Here is a 17403-nt window from a genome sequence, read left to right as displayed (position 1 = left end):
GCGTTTGTTTAATGTTAAAGCCGCGCTGGCTCTTGGGGGCGGGGTGGGGGGGGGAGTTGAGGAGAATGCGTTTGGCTGGGGGGTTGGAGGGAGGTAATGATCGAAGTCGGGAGAGGACCCGCTGCGCCGCCCAAGATACCACGCGGAGGAGAGGACGAGGGGCGCACCCCTCGGGTTTCCTCAGAGCGCGCGTTCCCCAAGAAAGCAAGCCAGTCCGGCCCATTCAAAGGGAGGGGATGCCTTCAGAGGGGCGAAGGGAGATACTCTGGCCGCCAGAAAAGCCCTCACGTTCCTGCTGGGCTGCAGAACCACCACCACGCCCCCCACCCCGGGCAAGAGAGTTTCCAGTGAGGAGTAGGGAGGTGCAACTGAAAATTCTCTTTAGCCTGAGGGGTAGGTCAGCTCCAGATGCCCCGAAGAGTCCCCATTCCGGCCGCTGCCCTGCGTGCGGGGCTGGAGAAGACAGGAAAGACGCCCCCCAAGCCCCAGCTCAGCGCGCCTCAAAACTCCCACCCCGGGCGGGTGTGTGCCTCTTCGCCGGTAATTAATTACCGAACTCAAGGGGGAATATGCAAACCGCATATTACTAACTCTACAGGGCTTAAGTGATTGGAAACAGATTATTATCTTGTTTGTCTTTTGTCTGTTTTACTTATCCCGCCGCCGTCTGTCGAGTTGTAATGTTGATACTCTTTAGTCTAGGAGGAAGATTTTTATATAGTAAATTCCATCAACATCTTGTATAAGTGACATTGCGTCTCCATGCATTACCCTGTTAAGACACAAGCGGTTTATTAGTTACATATAGGAGGGGATTTCGCTGCCTGGTCGCCATCTGTTAGCGCTGTTAGGGCGGGATAATTCGTCTAATTGTTGGTCTGCTGGCGTTTTTCGGATGCTGCACGCCCTGGAAGGTGGAGGGCTGGCAAAGGCCAAGCAGGCCTTCCTGCAGCTGGGCTGAGGCATGGAGGTTTTGGACTGGGGCTGGGCTGGGCTGAGGCTCCCAGGGCGACTTCAGGGGGGCTGTGACCTGGACAGGATGGGTGAACTCAGCTATAGGAGGCAGAAGGCCAGCCCGGAGCTTCTGGAAGCAGAGCCCTCATCTCCTGCAACCCAGCATTCAGCACCCGTACAACATCCAGGCTCGGGAAGAACCAGAGCTGCTCTCTGAAACTGTCCCCAACTCCTGCTACCTCCCTGGCTTGGTACCACACCTGCTGGGGCCTGGCTGTGCCTTGGCATTTAAGCACACCCGGGAGGTGGGGGTGGGTGGATTTGTCCCACATGGAACCCAGTACACAGCCCCCAGCAGCCAGGCAGGGTTGGCAAAGCCAGGGCTGGGAAGACACAGCAACCTGGCTCTCTCGGGGAGGACCGGGGTGGGGGGGGTGTTAGAGGAGGGCATGGAGGGGCACCTAGTCCAGAGCAGGGGGGAGGCTGTCAGATGGGGGCTTTTAATGACTGTATGTCTTTCAGCACCCCGATAGCTGTATGGTGCACGATGAGAATTGTTCATTGCAGCGTTGAGCCGGGTGCTGGGTTTGGACGCCCAGCAGAGAGGCAGAGGGAGGGAAATAAAAACAGTGAAATCAAGGAGGAAAGTGATGGAGAAATAGAGGGAAAGAGAAACAGAAAGAGAACAGAGGCTGAACATTAGAAAGAAAAGGAGACAGAAAGGAAAACAGACGTGCAGAGAACGCGGGAGAGAGAAACCCCCGTGAAACAAAGGGCGAGTAGGCAACCCAATTGGCCTCCACTTGCAGCCTTGTACCTCTCTCCTCCTGCGTTCTTGGTTCTCTCGGACCCTGCCCCACTGGGGCTCAGGGCTCCTAGTGCCCCAGGAGGGCAGAGCCAGGTGCTTGAGAAACCACGGTTTCATTTGGGGGCTCTTGGACCTCTCCCAGCTGGGCCTGGAGGACCAGGCGAGATGCAGTCTGCTTGTGCCGGGCCGAGCCAGGCTCTAACCAGCCACACTGCTACACTATGTGGTGTAGACACCTGTCCCTGGGCAAGCCAGAGGATGGAATAACAGCACCATCAGGCACAAGCTACCCGATTTGGGGACTTCTTTTCAGAAGCCCAGCTGTGGGTCAGTGTCCCACTTGGTGACCAGCATTTGTCAATTTCCTGTCCCCAGCCAGATCATCTCCCCTAGAGACTGTGGGGGACAGCACTAGGCCTAGACAGGAACAGAGAGAGAAGTAAGCATCTCTGTGCCTCCAACAAATGCCCCATTACAGGCATCCAGAAATCCTGCCCCTGCCAAATCCACAAAGGTAATTGTGGAGTACACACACAACATACCCCCCAAAACCTCCAGGAGTCACATAAACAAAAACACTGCTATCCCATGCAGGCACACAAACACAGATCCACAAAATTCTGCACTCACAAACACACTCAACCCAGCTCAGTCACATCCACACGGGATCTCAAGCATGCACACGGTCACCCACACACAAACACACACATTCAGATTTTTTTAAAGTCCACTTATACATCAATGTTAGTACACACGTACACAATAATTGTACACAGAGGCACACCACTCACGCATGCAAACACCCTCACATTCGAGTGTCCAAAAGTAAGCATACACGCCTATACACAGACCAACAAAAATAAGAGTACACAGACAAATACACAGCAGGACTATACACAAATACAAACACACAAATTCACACCAAAAAAGACACATATCAAAATGTACTCACATGATTGATTACTATCTATAAACAGAGGCAAAAATGCAATTCTCAAACAGCAAATACACACTAACAAACTCAGTAAATGCACCCAAACACACATTCACAGCCAAGGCTTGGCACAAACACACTTCTCTGGCTCCCACTCAGGACCGACCTACCCGGTCAGCGGGCAGCCGAGACTTGAGACTTTCCGTGAGCGGGATGGAAAAATCCTGCGGAGCCTTCCCGGCTTCCCAAACTTGGAGTGCCCCTTCGCCAGGTGGGCCCCTTGGGAAAGGAGGCCTGTCTTCTCCCTCCGTCCCCCAGGTCCCCCAGACCCCCATCTCCCTCTTCACACACACCTGCGAGCACTCCCACACACACGTTCCCCAGACCCTCAGCTCCCCAGAGATGAGCCGCTGTTCCTGCGTCCTACGGAGATTGGAACTTGGACACACAGCCCGCGCGCGCCGCCTGGGTAAGCAGCACCCAGGCAATCTCTAGCGTTCCTCGCGTCGGCAGTGCGACCCACTCACCACGGTGCCCTGACTGGCTGACCCGGGATCTGGAAGGTGCGTCGAGGAAAGGAGAGACGTGGTGAACACCACCTCTGATCAGGCTTCAGAAAGACCCGTCTGCCTTGACCTCCTCCTCCCCACTTCTCCCCCAGAGCCCCGTGGGCCGCGCGCTCAGGCCTGAAACTCCGGGGTCCCGGACCAGGCCAGATGACACCCTCCCCCAACTTGGGCCTGGGCCTGCACGGGGAAAGAAAGACCCAAACGGCGCGGCTAGTGCTCACGCTCGCTTGCTCGCGAGCTCTCTCGCGCTCTCCCGCGCCCTCGCTCTCTGTGTCCATGAGAAAGGCCGGGCTGGGCCCCAGCTCGGTGTATGACAAAAGAAGACGGCCCGGCTCTGGGAGCCCCGTGAACCGCGCTGTCCCAGCTCCAGGGCGCAGACCCCAGGGACGCGGGGATGAGGGAGTCTAATTTGAGCAGGCTGGACTAGGGAAGAAGAGGCGGACGTAGAGCGCGCTCCGGGCCTCGGGTAACTTCTGCAAGTTCCGGGGATGGCGAACGGGGCAGGGGTCCCTCTCCCACTAGGACCTGGAATCCTGGCCCCCAGATGCTGGTGAGAAGACAGAGGAAGGGAGATGCAGTTTTCAGATCGCGCGGCCCCCGCCCCCAGCCCCAAACTGGAAGGTAAATACTTACTTAGCCTCCGAACCAGGTACAAGCTAATACTCAACAATACTGATGCCTTGTTTTTTTTGCTCTGTCCGGACCGCAACGCTGTAGCCAATTTAGATATGCTATAAATTTAAGAGGTTGCCATGGCCACCGCGCGCCCATTGGCCGCCGGGCCCCCTACGTGCCGCGCCACGTCACCAAATCTGAATAAGGATGCGCGAATTAGGCGGCGGCCAGACAAAGATGAGGATCGGGACCGCTTGAAAGTGGGGGAAAGTGCCGGCGCCTCCGCCACCGGGGAAAGCCGCTCCGCAGCGCCGAGGCCATTAGCCACCCAAGACACCTGGGGGAGCCCGGAACAAGCACTGGGGCGCGCGGCCCGGGGCATGAGGCTGTGAAAGCCACCCTTCCCCACCCCACCCCGGGCAGCCCAGCGCCAGGACAGCGATCACCCAAGGACTTGACCGGCTGAGTCTTGGTCCGGACCGGACTCGCCCGGCGGCGGCCGAGATAAGAGGCGGAGCGCAGCAGCGGGGCCCGGGGGCCCGAGGGCCGGGGGCCCAAAGGGAGGGCAGGGCGGCCCGAGCCGCCAGGGCGCTATGATGGTGCACTGTGCCGGCTGCGAGCGGCCCATCCTCGACCGCTTTCTGCTGAACGTGCTGGACCGCGCGTGGCACATCAAATGCGTTCAGTGCTGCGAGTGTAAGACCAACCTCTCGGAGAAGTGCTTCTCGCGCGACGGCAAGCTCTACTGCAAAAATGACTTCTTCAGGTAAGAGGCCGCGCCGCCCTGCCGCCTGCGCGCCCGCCCTGCGCGCTCCGTTGGGGCGCCCGGGAAGGGGAGACCGCGAAACCAACCTCCTGGGCTCACAAGCTTAAATGGGAAGCGGGGCAGCCCGCTGCTCTCGTCCTGTCCTTGGTCCGGGAAAGCGCCCGAGCCCGGGCGGAGTAAGAAGAACGCTGCTTTGCTGGCTCTAGTTCGCTCCTCCAGGCCGGCTTGGAACCGCGGTGGGGCAGGGCGGAGAAGCCCTAACAAACTTGCTCCCCACGCGTCTCTGCCCCTTCCCCGCAGCTGCGACCCCAGGGGGGAAGTTCAAGCCCGGTTCTGAGAGAGGAAGAATTTTTGCCTAAGTTAGGGGCTGCTGGAGGCTTCTCCCACCGGGCAGAGTTTGGGATCCCAGGGGGCTGACCTCCCGGCAGGCCAGGGCCCCAGAGCCCTCCTGGACAAACAGAAACTTCCCCAACTCCGAGGGGGCTCAGCCAGGAAGATCTCTTCTGATGAGGGGGGGAGGGAACCTTCTCCTCCTTGCCCCCCCCCCCAACTCCTTACACATTTTCTCCTGTCTTGAAATGTACAAACGAAATCGAAGCTGAGAATCAGGACCTCCAGGGTCCAGTCTGCGATGTGTCACCTTCCCTTGCTGCCCATAGGGGCCCTCAGGTGAGCCAGGGCAGAGCACTTTTCTGGGCCTCAGTTTCCCCACCTGGGAAACACCAAGGGATAGCCTGGAAGGCTGTGGGTTTTCTGGCAGTTCAGCCCTGCCTGCTTCCGCCAGGCGCCCGGAGCCGGCTTTGTGCCTGTGAATTCCGGGCACCGAGGGAAGCGGGGCGTGATTAACACCGTGGAGAAAGGCTGCTCACCGGCCCGAAAGGCTGGGCACTAGGTAATTTGAATAGGAGAAAATGTCAGCCACGGCTTTACACGTGTAAACTCCCTGGCTCCAGAGGCCTGAGGCCCCTAATGTGGCGATGCTTGCAAAGTGCCTAATGATTTTTGATAAGGTGCATATGGCCAATTACGCTGCCGGATAAGGCCAAAAGTGACTTATGGCTTCTAATGCCCTCACTACATCAACGTCACCCAAATTCGCCTTGTTTAGAGACATGGGTATGAGTAGGTGTGGGGCCCCAAGGTGCTGGGCCCTCGCTCTCCCCCTCAACCTGCACCTCACCCCTCCCAGTGCTGGCCTGCACACCCATCTGGGGGGAGGCTGGCCTTCTCCAAGCGCTCAAGGAAGAAAGAAAGGGATTTAGATCAAGAACTCGGGAAAGGGGGAATTTGAGAGATCCCGTGTACCGGCCTTGCAGGTTTAGGATTGCCTGCTGGTCACATTCTCCCGGCGCCTGCCAGGGCCGGACATTTTGGGGGGTTGGAGACTCAATCCCTGCTCTGGAGTCCACCGTTCCAAAGCCCTGCTGTCCACAGGGCCAACTAGCTCCCGCGGGTCCCAAAGTGGGGACTGGAAGGCCTCTGGTGCTGGTGGCACTGGGAATCAGCAAAAGGTTCCTTCCCGCCTGCTCAGGTCCAGCTCAGGAGAGGAGCTCCCCACTCCATTGCTAGGATCTGCCAGCCAGGCCAAGTGGCCTTACCTGGGCCCCAGCAGACTGGACAGGATCCAGGAGGCAAAGCCAAGGAGTGGCCCAAACCTGGCTGGCCTGGCTTAAAACGTTAAAGAACTCAGACAGCCAAGTTTGCCTCAAGAAGCCCAGGCAGATCTGGCAGGGATGCAGGGAGCAACTTGGGGTGCTCTGGGTCTGTGCTTGGCTGAAGGCTGCACCCATTGCTCTAAACCTTGTGGAGGGTGAATAAACCCGAACAGGGCGTGACCGTCCCAGCCCCAAGAACAGCCCAGGACATTTGTCTCACCTCTCTCGCACTAGCCAGAGAGTACAGAATTGGGGTCTCCTTTGACAGATGTGGAAATGGGGACCTCTCAGAGGCCAGGGTGGGTGGGAAGAGGTCAGGGGCTCAAGAGGACGGGACCCGCGCTGCTCCAAGGTGACAGGACATGTTCTGTGTGCAGGCGCTTCGGCACGAAGTGTGCGGGCTGTGCGCAAGGCATCTCGCCCAGCGACCTGGTGCGCAAGGCCCGCAGTAAAGTCTTCCACCTCAACTGCTTCACCTGCATGGTGTGCAACAAGCAGCTGTCCACAGGCGAGGAGCTCTACGTCATCGACGAGAACAAGTTCGTGTGCAAGGACGACTACCTGAGCTCCTCCAGCCTCAAGGAGGGCAGCCTCAACTCAGGTAGGCGGCCTCCTCCCCCCCCCCCCCCCCCAGCCTCGGGCCCTAAGACCCTCCCGCCGCAGCCAGCCTGGCACTCTCCACTTGGACGCTTGTGTGCATTCTGTGCCTGGCTCAGAGCTCTCCACTCCCATCGGGCATTTCTAGGGCAAATGGAAGGGCGGGGGCGGGGGGCTGGGGAAAGGGGGTAGCATTTGGAGTCTGTCCTACAGGATACGACTACCAGCTCTCCCCCCCCCCCCCTTCTATTGAAGGGCCTTTTCCAAGTTGCCCTCCTCCCCCAGTTTGGAGTCACACAATTCCCGCCCCTTCTGAGTCTTTTCAGCTCCTGGTAATTTCAGGCGGCACTGGGAGGACGGTAATTGGAGTTTGGAGGAAGGAGAGATGGGGGAGGAAGATCTGAGGCCCAGAGGGCATCTGTGGCCTCCTCACGTCCCCTCTCCACGGAGGCCTGGCTCCCCCCGAGGGCGTGCCTCCCCCTTACCCAAGCAGTAGCCGAAAAGAGCCGCGAGGGCTGGAGAAGGGTCCCTCCGTAGGCCCGGCCCCGCCTGGAGGGAGTGGGCGGGCGCCGGGCCCCTGGGGGAGGGGCTGTCGCGAGACTCGGAAGGGAACCGGGCGCGGATGGCGGGGGCCTGGGTCGGCGGGAACCGGCTACCCGACTGGAGAGACCTTGGGCCGCCGCCGACGCCGCTGTCCTCTTCCCGTCCCGTCCGCCCGCAGTGTCATCCTGTACGGACCGCAGTTTGTCCCCGGACCTCCAGGACCCGCTCCAGGACGATCCCAAGGAGACGGACAACTCGACGTCGTCGGACAAGGAGACAGCCAACAACGAGAATGAGGAGCAGAACTCGGGCACGAAGCGGCGCGGCCCGCGCACCACCATCAAAGCCAAGCAGCTGGAGACGCTCAAGGCCGCCTTTGCCGCCACGCCCAAGCCCACGCGCCACATCCGCGAACAGCTGGCACAGGAGACCGGCCTCAACATGCGCGTCATCCAGGTGCGGCCGGGCCCGGGTCACCCTTCCGCAGGCCGGCTGAGCCCGGCAGCCGGGGAGCTCAGAGGAGCCTCCCACCCAGCCTCCTTGGCTAAGAGCGCGCCGAGTTCGGGTCGGCCGAAGGGCAGACTGTGCCCGACGTCAGGGCCCGCCGGTCAGACTTCTAACCAAAAGATTCCGCATAGCCCTGCGGTCCTCCTGACGGTGCGATCTTGGGCGGGTCACTCATCCCTCGGAATCCCGCCCCCTCCCCGTTCAAAGAGAGTTTTAAGCCTCGCCGGGGTACCCCTCCTTTCCTCCCATTTGTCGGAGCAGAGAAAGGGGCAAGGTTCTTTCCGCGCCCCCCTCCCTGCGCCGGTGCAGCGGCAGACAGACAAACCGCCAGAACCCGGCTGGGGAGCCGAGGGGCCGGGACTAGAGCCGTGCCGGGCGGGAGGCCTTTATAAAGCCGTCAGGCCGAGGGCGGGCCGAGGACCAGGAAGCCCAAGTCTTTATGAGTCGCCCCACGGGTCCGCGAAATCCTTCACCCTTGGCTGGTTCTCCGAAGCCCCTCTCCACCTCTCCCGGCCTAATCCGCCCGGCCCCCGCCTCTGGGCAGTCTTGGTGCGCAGGAGGCGATAGGACCCAGAAGGGGCGGCCTGGGCAGGGAGGGGAAGGCACCCCGGACCTGAGCTCACAATTCCCGCCCTGTCCCAGGTGTGGTTCCAGAACCGGAGGTCCAAAGAACGCAGGATGAAACAGCTGAGCGCACTGGGCGCCCGGAGACACGCCTTCTTCCGGAGTCCGCGGCGCATGCGTCCGCTGGGCGGCCGCTTGGACGAGTCTGAGATGTTGGGGTCCACTCCGTACACCTACTACGGAGGTAAGGGCCCACCCCCCACCCCGGAACGCTCTGCCCTACACCCGGGCCCGTTCGGTTCTGGGCACTGAGGACGCAGGGCCGGACGCCGGCACTGTTGGCCGCCAGGGATCCCTCCCTCCCTTTTACGCACGCGGAACAGACACAATCATGAACACGACACACAAAAACAGACGGGCGCATGCTCATCCATAGATACCTCCCAGACACAAAATCAGACACATGGGTTCATTCACACATACAGTGGTACACACAGATAAACACACGCACCCACGCAGGACACACGGGTGCCACTCCCTTGGCACATACTGGAGTTCAGAGACCTCAGGGATACACATCTAGGCACGTGATCACACACAACACACACAGGTGTATGCCACTCCCCAGATTCACTCACTGACAAACATACCCAAAGAGATTCACAGGCTCACACACTCCCAAGCATCATACCAAGGCGAGCACCGCAAATCCACATGCATCCTGCCCCAGCCGGACACCCAGTCTTCTTGCTGCCCTTGCCCTTGGCGGCGTGGCACACTTGGCACCAGCAGGAACACAGGCACTGGAGGGCAGCATGGGCAGTAGGGGTGGAGGGGTCAGAATCCATCCCGGGCCACCTGCTAGCTAGTCGGCACCCCCTGTTCCGCCGCGGGGACTATGCGCTCAGCGTCTGGCACTGTGAGCCAGGATGCGGGCAGGTGCTCTGGACAGGACTCTCGCCCATTCTCCAGCCCCAAGCCCACCAGTGTTCATTGGGTTGGAGGCGCAAGAGTTGGGCCCACCCAGTCACCCACTCTCTGTCTTTAGGGCTGCAGGGGCAAGGAGCTGGAGTTTGCAGAGAGGCATTCTGCTGTTGGTGTTCCCAGGCGCAAGCCTGGGGGAACTCTCCTCGCTGTCACTCCTTTTCTTCCTTCCCTCCTCTTTTCCTTCCTCCCTTGTCCCCTCACCCTTCCATTTCCCTCGTACTTGCTTGGCGACCCATTCCAACCCCCCACGACCATCCCACCTCCCTCACGCTGGCTTTTTGAGACCCCAGGTGCTCTAGGGAATCCACTCACTGTCCTGCACTTCCCCAACCTTTGGGCTCAAGGAAAACACCTCCCCCTTGTGTTTCTGAGCCTCGGAATTTGGAGAGCCCGTGGAGTGCCTGTGCCTGAGACTGATCTCTGCTGAGTTGTTCAGTGCCACAGGCCTGGGCGGTGGGGGGGGGGGGGGCGGCTAGTGGCCCAGTTTGGGGAGAGGTGACTTTTCTTAGAAACATGCATTTGGAGGCAATGCCGGCCAGCGACGGGTAGGGTAGGCGCCGCGCGGCACCCAAGCAGACCCAGGAAGGAAGGCTTCATTCAGTACATGGTCGACCTAGGAGGTTAGAACTTCAGGTCCGGCCAGCCCCCCCCACCCCCCGGCCCCGAAACTGTGGGCAAATCGCGCAGCTGTGCTTCTGGGGGAGAGACTCTGCGATGGCATGGCCCAGGTTGGGGGCTACGGACGCTGAGGGCAGCTCGGATGGTGGACGGGTCGGGCGGTCTTCAGCCACGAACTCTCCCTACCTATCTTTGCCTCGGTCCGCACACCATCTCCGCCCGACGCGGGGAGGTGGTGGGGCGGTGCATTCCGGAATTTCTCCCCGCCTGGGTAATTAAGCGAGGTTTCCCCGAGGACTGGTGTGCCCCCACCAATCCCGCCGCCTCCTCCACCCGCGCGTCTGCTGGATGGGGTGGCGGCCTGGACACGCGGGCCCCTCTTTCTCCGGAATGGGGGGGCAGGACCCCCCAGCCCCAGGGAGGCAGCCCCGCCTAGTCCGCGCTGGGAGATCCGGGCGGCGGCGGCCGGCAGCGGGCGAGAAAGGGGCTGGGCGGCGGGGCCGGCGGCTCCCCGTGGGAGCGCGGACAAAGCCCCAGCTGCGGCTTTTGTGCCCTTTTCAGACGGCGTTTGTTCCAATTACCTCCGGCCCGGCCGCCATATGGGCGGAGGCGGCGCGATCCGCGCGGGGGCCGCGGCCCTTGCTGGCTTGCCGGCTCGCTGCGGGCCGCGGCCGTCCCCCATCCCCGTCCCTTAGGGGCCCCAAATTCGCCGCTTCCAACCTTTCCCTTCACTTTCGGGGAGAATGGAATGAGTGGTTTTTAAAAAGTAATGGGCGACCGTTTTAGCTGTTGCTTAAACCGTTTACAAGCCGCGCCTCTGGGCACCCCCATTTGGAATGATTTCAGGGTTTGGAGAAAGAAGGGGGGCAGGCGGCAGGGGACGTCCAGAATTCGCCCTAGTGACTGAGACCCGAAGACCCAGTGTGGGGTGGGGGGTATTGCAGAGGAAACCCGGCTTGGGGGTGCGCTGGTTTTCCCGCCGCACAAAGCGGGTTATTGTCACTGGTGCCGGCGACAAGGTACTCCTTTCCTGGGGTCCCACACCCCAAACTTTCACGAGGCCGACCTGGAAGAGGTCCCCGGGGAGGGGACTCTGGGAGGAGGTCAGCGAGTTGATGCAGAAACAGTTTATTGAGAATGGGTGGGCTTGTAACCTGAAGTCCCTGCGCCCCCTGATTTTGCGGGCAAAAATGTGATTTGTGCATTTTTCTGGAGAGAGCCCATAGCTATTACCGGATTCTCAAAAGGACTCAGTGTCCCCAAATGTTTCAGAACCTGGGTGTCCTGGCAAACGCATGCTGAAGTGCCCCTGAAACGTTGGATGTGCGTGATCAGGCAGATGCCCTCCCTCCCTCAAGTCAGGTCTAGGGAGGCCGGTGCAAATGGTCGGGCCCCCACATTCACCCAGAAGGTCGCAGGGCTGTACTTGAGGGGGTGAAGGGCCGGCCAGGTCCGCGGGGTGCCTGCGGGGGAAAGAGAGGGCACTCATCCCCCTTTCGAGCTCCAGTGCTGTAGCCACGTCCCCGGCCCAACTCGCCAGCCCCTCTCTGCTACTTGGGTGTGGGGTCCAGGTCTGGCTTCTTCCCCGCCAGTTGGCCGCCCCCCCCCCCACCATTTGGTACTCTGGTCTCTATCCACCCCAACATCGCTGCCCAGCTCTACTCCAGGCATCTCTGGCATCTCTGACTCATCTGGCGGGTCTGTGGGCCCCTCTGTCTCTCCTGACCTTTCATCTCGCCCCAGGTCTCTCGCCGGTTTTTACCGGTGTGTCTCTAACCACACGGCTGGTCTCATCTCTTTCTCTGTGCTTGTCCTAGACCATCGCCCTGGTCTCTCTCTGCTTTGGGCTTGGCACATCTGGGTCTCTCTTCTGACCTGAGTCCGGGGGCTCCCTGCTGAGTCCCCTCTTAACTCCCCTGTCACTCTGTTCTCTGCCGATCTCTCCCTGACCCTGTCTCTGCCTGTTTCCATGTCTCTGGCTCTCTGTGGATCTCGCCCCAATTCTAAGACACAGTCTAGGATGCTTCACTGTCTGCGTGTCCGCTGCCACTGTCTCTCTCCATCTCTGTCTGTCGGGGAACCTCTGACTTTGGAGTCACAGCATCTTTCTGTCTGTGTTTCTGTCTCTGAGTCCCTCCGTCTGGTCCGGCCATCTCTCCGGGTAGGTGTCTGGGCCTCTGAGCACCTCTCATGGTCTCCCTCCCTGACACTGGCTCTGGGTCTGCGCCCTCCGCCGCCTCCGCCAGCCGCCCTGTCCCTTGGTCTCCGCGGGGCTCGCCAGCCGGAGTCAGTGTCGCGCGACCCCCGCTGGGTCCGCCCGGGTCCCCTCCCGCGTTCCCGCGTCCCTCCCGGCCGGGCCGCCTCTGACCTCTCCCCGTGTCCTCCTGGTCCCCTCCCGCAGACTACCAAGGCGACTACTACGCGCCCGGAGGCAACTACGACTTCTTCGCGCACGGCCCGCCGTCGCAGGCGCAGTCCCCGGCCGACTCGAGCTTCCTGGCCGCGTCGGGGCCCGGCTCGACGCCGCTGGGCGCGCTGGAGCCGCCGCTGGCCGGCCCGCACGCCGCCGACAACCCCAGGTTCACCGACATGATCTCGCACCCGGACACGCCGAGCCCCGAGCCGGGCCTGCCGGGCGCGCTGCACCCCCTGCCCGGCGAGGTGTTCAGCGGCGGGCCCAGCCCGCCCTTCCCCATGAGCGGCGCCAGCGGCTACAGCGGACCCCTGTCGCACCCCAACCCCGAGCTCAACGAGGCCGCCGTGTGGTAAGGCCGCCGGGCCGGGCCGCCCCGGACGCAGCCGCCCGAACCGACACGCCGCCCTCAGGGCTTCCCTCCCGGGTCCGCACGCAGCGGCCGCGGCTCCTCGGCGGGGCGCGCGGGGGGCGCCCCCGGGTCCACCCCCCTCCCCCGGCCCGCTTGCCAGCAGTCCCCCGGCGGCGCAGGCGGTGCTTGGGACCAAAGTCGATACCGCGGAGGGCCGAGAGATTTCAAGCACGCTCTAGACTTCCCCCGACCCCTACCACCGCCTCTTCGGACCAACAGAGGGTTGAGGCCAAGGGGCGGAGCTGACTTTCCCCCTCTCTGCAATCCGAGTGGCATTTGGGTAACCTTATTTCTCACTCTGCTTTCCCCGTCTTTAAAACGAGATGATAAGAAAAAGAGAGAGAGTGAAGGGAGAGCGAGGGAAGGGAGCAGAATGAGGAAGAGAGAAGATGGAGAGAGCGCCAGCCGGAGAGAGCACGGGAAGATGGAGAGAGAGCGAGAGAGGAGCGCGCTTGAGTGGGGGTGGCACCGGGAGGAGGACGGAGCCGCCTGCGCGCGGGCGCCCCCTGGTGGCCATACTTGAGGATCGAGGTCAGCTTTCTAGGAAGGGGGCGGTCCGGACCTCGCGGGCCCCGGGCCAGGCAACCCCCCCGCCCCCAACCCTTGCTTCCTTTGACATTTATTGTGAGCCCGGGGGTCCAGGCCAGACTGGAACACTTGCCCACCCTGCTCTCCCCTTGGGCAAGGCGCCAAGATTTCTGGGCTCAGGCCCACAGACCACCCTCCACGCCCGGGGCCAGGAGGCTGGGTCGTCAGGATGTACAGTATTATACTTTTTTGGAAGTCGAACGCTTCTAGTTTCCTTATTTTGTATAAAGAAGAAACAAATAAAGTATGTTTTTGTGTTTACTGTTTATTTATTGTACTCTAGTTATCTGGGGTTGGACATTTTTATATTTTTAAGAGGAGGGTGGGCAGAGTGAGGGAGGGGAGACGGAAAGAGGTTTACCTAAAAAAAAAAAAACCGCAAAAAACAAAAAAAATCAACTTTTTTAAAGAAGAAAGATTAATAAAAAAAAAAATTCTTTTTTCCCTCAGTGCTGTGTGGTTTTCTTTTGTGTGTGTGCCTGCCCCCAGAGTCCCTCCAAGTGAATAGAGTCCTTCTTCTCTCTAGTTCACATGTCCCTCATAAAACAGACTTGATGGGTATAAAGCTACCTGGAGGGGGGTGCTTTTGAGAATCACTAGGAAATGAAAGTGACTGCCATTTTTTTTTTTTTGACAGTCACTATGTGCAGGGCACAGTATGGCCCCGTGCTTTCTATAAAGACCACCATCTAACACAAGCCTACCCCGCACACAGTAGGTCTTCAAGATATTTGACCAACGAATGGTTGTGTGATGTGTTTGTCCCCGGGGTGTCAGAAGAACTCTAGCTTCCCTCCTAATGAGGCCTCGTGTAATTCCGGCGGGCTGGTAAGCTGACTCTAGTTATCTGCAAGGCTGTATTAGGGCAGAAGGACCCCAGGGAGGGCAAAGCTGATGTAGTCTGCAACTCCAATGGAAGGAATGCTGGTACCATTGGGTAAATCAGTGTGATGGAAAGAGTGTTAGATGAGATTTGGGAGGCTTGAGCCACTACCGGAAGATAAGGCCTGTCTCCTTACTTGCAAAAATGGGGATGGGAGGGAGGGCTTCCTACCTTCCCTTCCAACTCGGACACTGTAGGGATAGAAAAGCAGATAAGGGAGATAAAAATAAATGTGAGTGTGTCCTGCCTTATGTCCCTTTTCATCCAAGCTGGGGGCGGGGGGCTTGCCCACTTTAGCAGCAGCTGGGCAAGGGTGGGGGGAGGGGGGTGAGGGAGAGGAGGAGACGTGGACCACCAAGGAACAGGCATACTCTAAGAGTCCTGCTCATCTGTCCCTCTTGTATGTGGACCTCGTGAGAATAATGCAAGGTGGCTTGGCTCTTTCTTTTCTTTCCTTTATACGCATTTGTCTTTCTCAGATGAATGCTCCTTGCTCATTGAGGAAAATTTAGAAATTTCAGATAAACAAAGGGGAAAAAATGTAATCACCCAGAATCTCAAGCACCTTGGTAATGTATTTGATGCCTTTCCTTCCAGACTTTTCTTTTTTTCTTCATTTTGAAACTAGAGATCATTCTCTACATGCCATGTGGTTACCTGCTCTGGTTCACTCAGCAATATCTCCCCGATTAATAAATTGATCGTAGTCAGAGTTATGTCATCCTCGGCAGTGACAGGCTGAAACCTGCTGGTGATGGGTGACCCATCCTTTTTTGGATTTTGTTTTCTTTCTAACCAGTTCTGTTATTGGACATTTGGGTCTGTTTCCTTTTTTTTTTTTTTTTTTTTATCACTTTAAACCATGCTGGAATAAATATCCTCCTAGCTAAATCTTTGGACTTGTAGCAGGGTAAGTATTATTTGCCCCATTAGGATGCTCACAGAGGTCAAGGGACTTGCCCAAGGTCACGTAGCTGGGGAGTGGCAGAGCAGGGATTCAAGCCCATGTATGTATTGGGTTGTGCTTCTACTCCACAATGGTGCCCTGATTGTAATGAATCACAGAACCCAAGAGAGAATTTGCAAGATTCTGGGCCCCATCTCTGCCAGGCCCCCAAACATTTGCTGGGCACATGTGAATTTTTCAAGAAGGGCTCACTGAGAACTTTCACCAGAGAGAGACCTAGGAAAGTGAAGTTCATGGGAGTGGACTCACCTTCGCTCCCTGCAGACAGGCCTTTGAAAGGGTCACAGAGGCAGGGAGGAGGGGGGAGAAGGGGATTTGCAAGAGATGGGAGGACTCCCTCCTGTGGGTGTGCTCAGACCCCCAGTCACCTACCCAGGTAAAAAAGCTTGAGCCAGAGGTGTCAAGGGGGGCAGCTGAGTGGACCTGCGGGGTAAGAACTCACTGTAGCCCTACCCCTCCCTTCCCCCCATCCAGCTACACACACACACACACACACACCAAACATGTATATGCTCACACAATTGCACATTCACACATACAAAAACATGTGCACAGGGGAGCCTGGGTGGGTCAGTTGGTTAAGCGACTGCCTTCGGCTCAGGTCATCATCTCAGGGTCCTGGGATCAAGCCCCGCATTGGGCTTGTGGTCCCTCTCTCGTTGTCTCTCTCTCTGCCAAATAAATAAATAAAATCTTTAAAAAAAAAAATGTGCACGAGAGAGAGAGCACAAGCAGGGGGAGCAGCAGGCAGAGGGAGAGGAAGAAGCAGGCTCCCCGCTGAGCAGGGATCCCGATGCCATGCTTGATCCCGATGCAGGGCTCCATCCCAGGACCCTGGGATCATGACCTGAGCCAAAGGCAGACGCTTAACTGACTGAGCCACCCAGGCGCCCCCACATACTTGCTTTGAACCCACATGCCCAGCCTCTGTGGACACACACAGACCCAAATCTCATATCCTTGTGCACACATGTGCACGACATATACACAGAGCGTATATACCTGCCCTTCACATGCCCACAGTTTCCATCTGGGAGAATGGGGAGGGGAAGGAGCCTACCCATGCATCAGGGAGTACTTGAATAACCCCGGGGTGGTCCCATCAAGATCTTGGACGCTGTTCAGGACACCAGATTCCAGGAGGAGGGCCATCTGTGGGGTCCAGGTCAGTACTTGGGGCTAACTCCCAGCGCCCTTCCTCTGAATGTTCTTGAGTGAGGCAGGATGGGAGCAGTGGTCACCTGGGAGGAGGATGGGGGCAGAACAGAGCAAGGGCCCTGGGGTCCGGGAGACTATCTGGTCACTGTGTCACCTTTTTGAGCCTTGGTTTGCCCCACTGCAAAACGGGCTCACAAGGGTATTTCATCCACGTTGGAGGGATGTCATTCAACCTGTGGCCAAGGTTCTGGAAATCTAGGTCCCAGGTTCAATCCCCACCCCCATCTCCCTGCCCCCACCGACTTCCTTGGAGGAGGACAAGTGGGAGGGGGCTTGTCAAAATCAGCTCAAACCAACCCCCACTCCTGTGAGCTTCTCTCAACTCCTCAAGAGCCTACTGGACCCAGGGACTCTAAGAGAAGAGACCCCAGCCCCACCCACCCCGTCCCAGTGCCCCTGTGGGGCCCACAGTCATGGCATTGGGTGCACTAAGTTAGGGAGGCGGTTTCTCAGGAAGGCTAGACAGGGAAGGGGGAGACCTGGGCAGGATTGCTGGTCCCTGGACACCCCCAACCATTTTCTCAAAGTGTGATCAGAGGGCGGTGCTTGCTAGAAGTACCCATCTCCCCAGGCCTCCTGGCCACGGCTGGCATTGCAGGACCACTGCCCGACGAAGTCTTGTCCATCTGAAGTTCCCCGTAGACCCTCACATGCCCTTCAGCATGAATGTCATTAACCCCACTTTGCAGATGAGAAGACTGAGCCCCAAGAGGTGAAGTGAGCTGCCTGGGGTCACACGGCCAGGGAGAGACCACAGACCTAGGCTTTGAATCCAGAGCTCATGTTGCCCCTGGACCCAGGACAG

The 17403-nt window shown here is 59.0% G+C and overlaps 1 protein-coding gene across 1 annotated transcript; it reads left to right on the top strand.

The window, feature by feature from the left end:
* Positions 1–4473: 4473 nt before the first annotated feature.
* LHX5 (LIM homeobox 5) lies at positions 4474–12886 on the top strand. The gene is made up of 5 exons (XM_045886447.1): positions 4474–4646; positions 6679–6902; positions 7620–7897; positions 8591–8756; positions 12519–12886. The coding sequence occupies exons 1-5, from the start codon at positions 4474–4476 to the stop codon at positions 12884–12886; spliced, it is 1209 nt and encodes a 402-aa protein (XP_045742403.1).
* Positions 12887–17403: the final 4517 nt, after the last annotated feature.

The sequence above is a fragment of the Mirounga angustirostris genome, unplaced genomic scaffold, assembly GCF_029215605.1.
Source record: "Mirounga angustirostris isolate CCGP_5_RB_7025 unplaced genomic scaffold, mMirAng1.0.hap1 SCAF_14, whole genome shotgun sequence".
NCBI lineage: Eukaryota > Metazoa > Chordata > Mammalia > Carnivora > Phocidae > Mirounga > Mirounga angustirostris.
This window is presented reverse-complemented; position numbering and strand designations above follow the sequence as displayed.

Excerpts from the sequence above, each read along its gene's own strand:
- LHX5 (XM_045886447.1), top strand. The coding sequence starts at position 4,474 with ATGATGGTGCACTGTGCCGGCTGCGAGCGGCCCATCCTCGACCGCTTT. Across the intron at positions 4,647-6,678 it reads TGCAAAAATGACTTCTTCAG|GCGCTTCGGCACGAAGTGTG; the intron begins GTAAGAGGCCGC and ends TTCTGTGTGCAG. Across the intron at positions 7,898-8,590 it reads TCAACATGCGCGTCATCCAG|GTGTGGTTCCAGAACCGGAG; the intron begins GTGCGGCCGGGC and ends GCCCTGTCCCAG.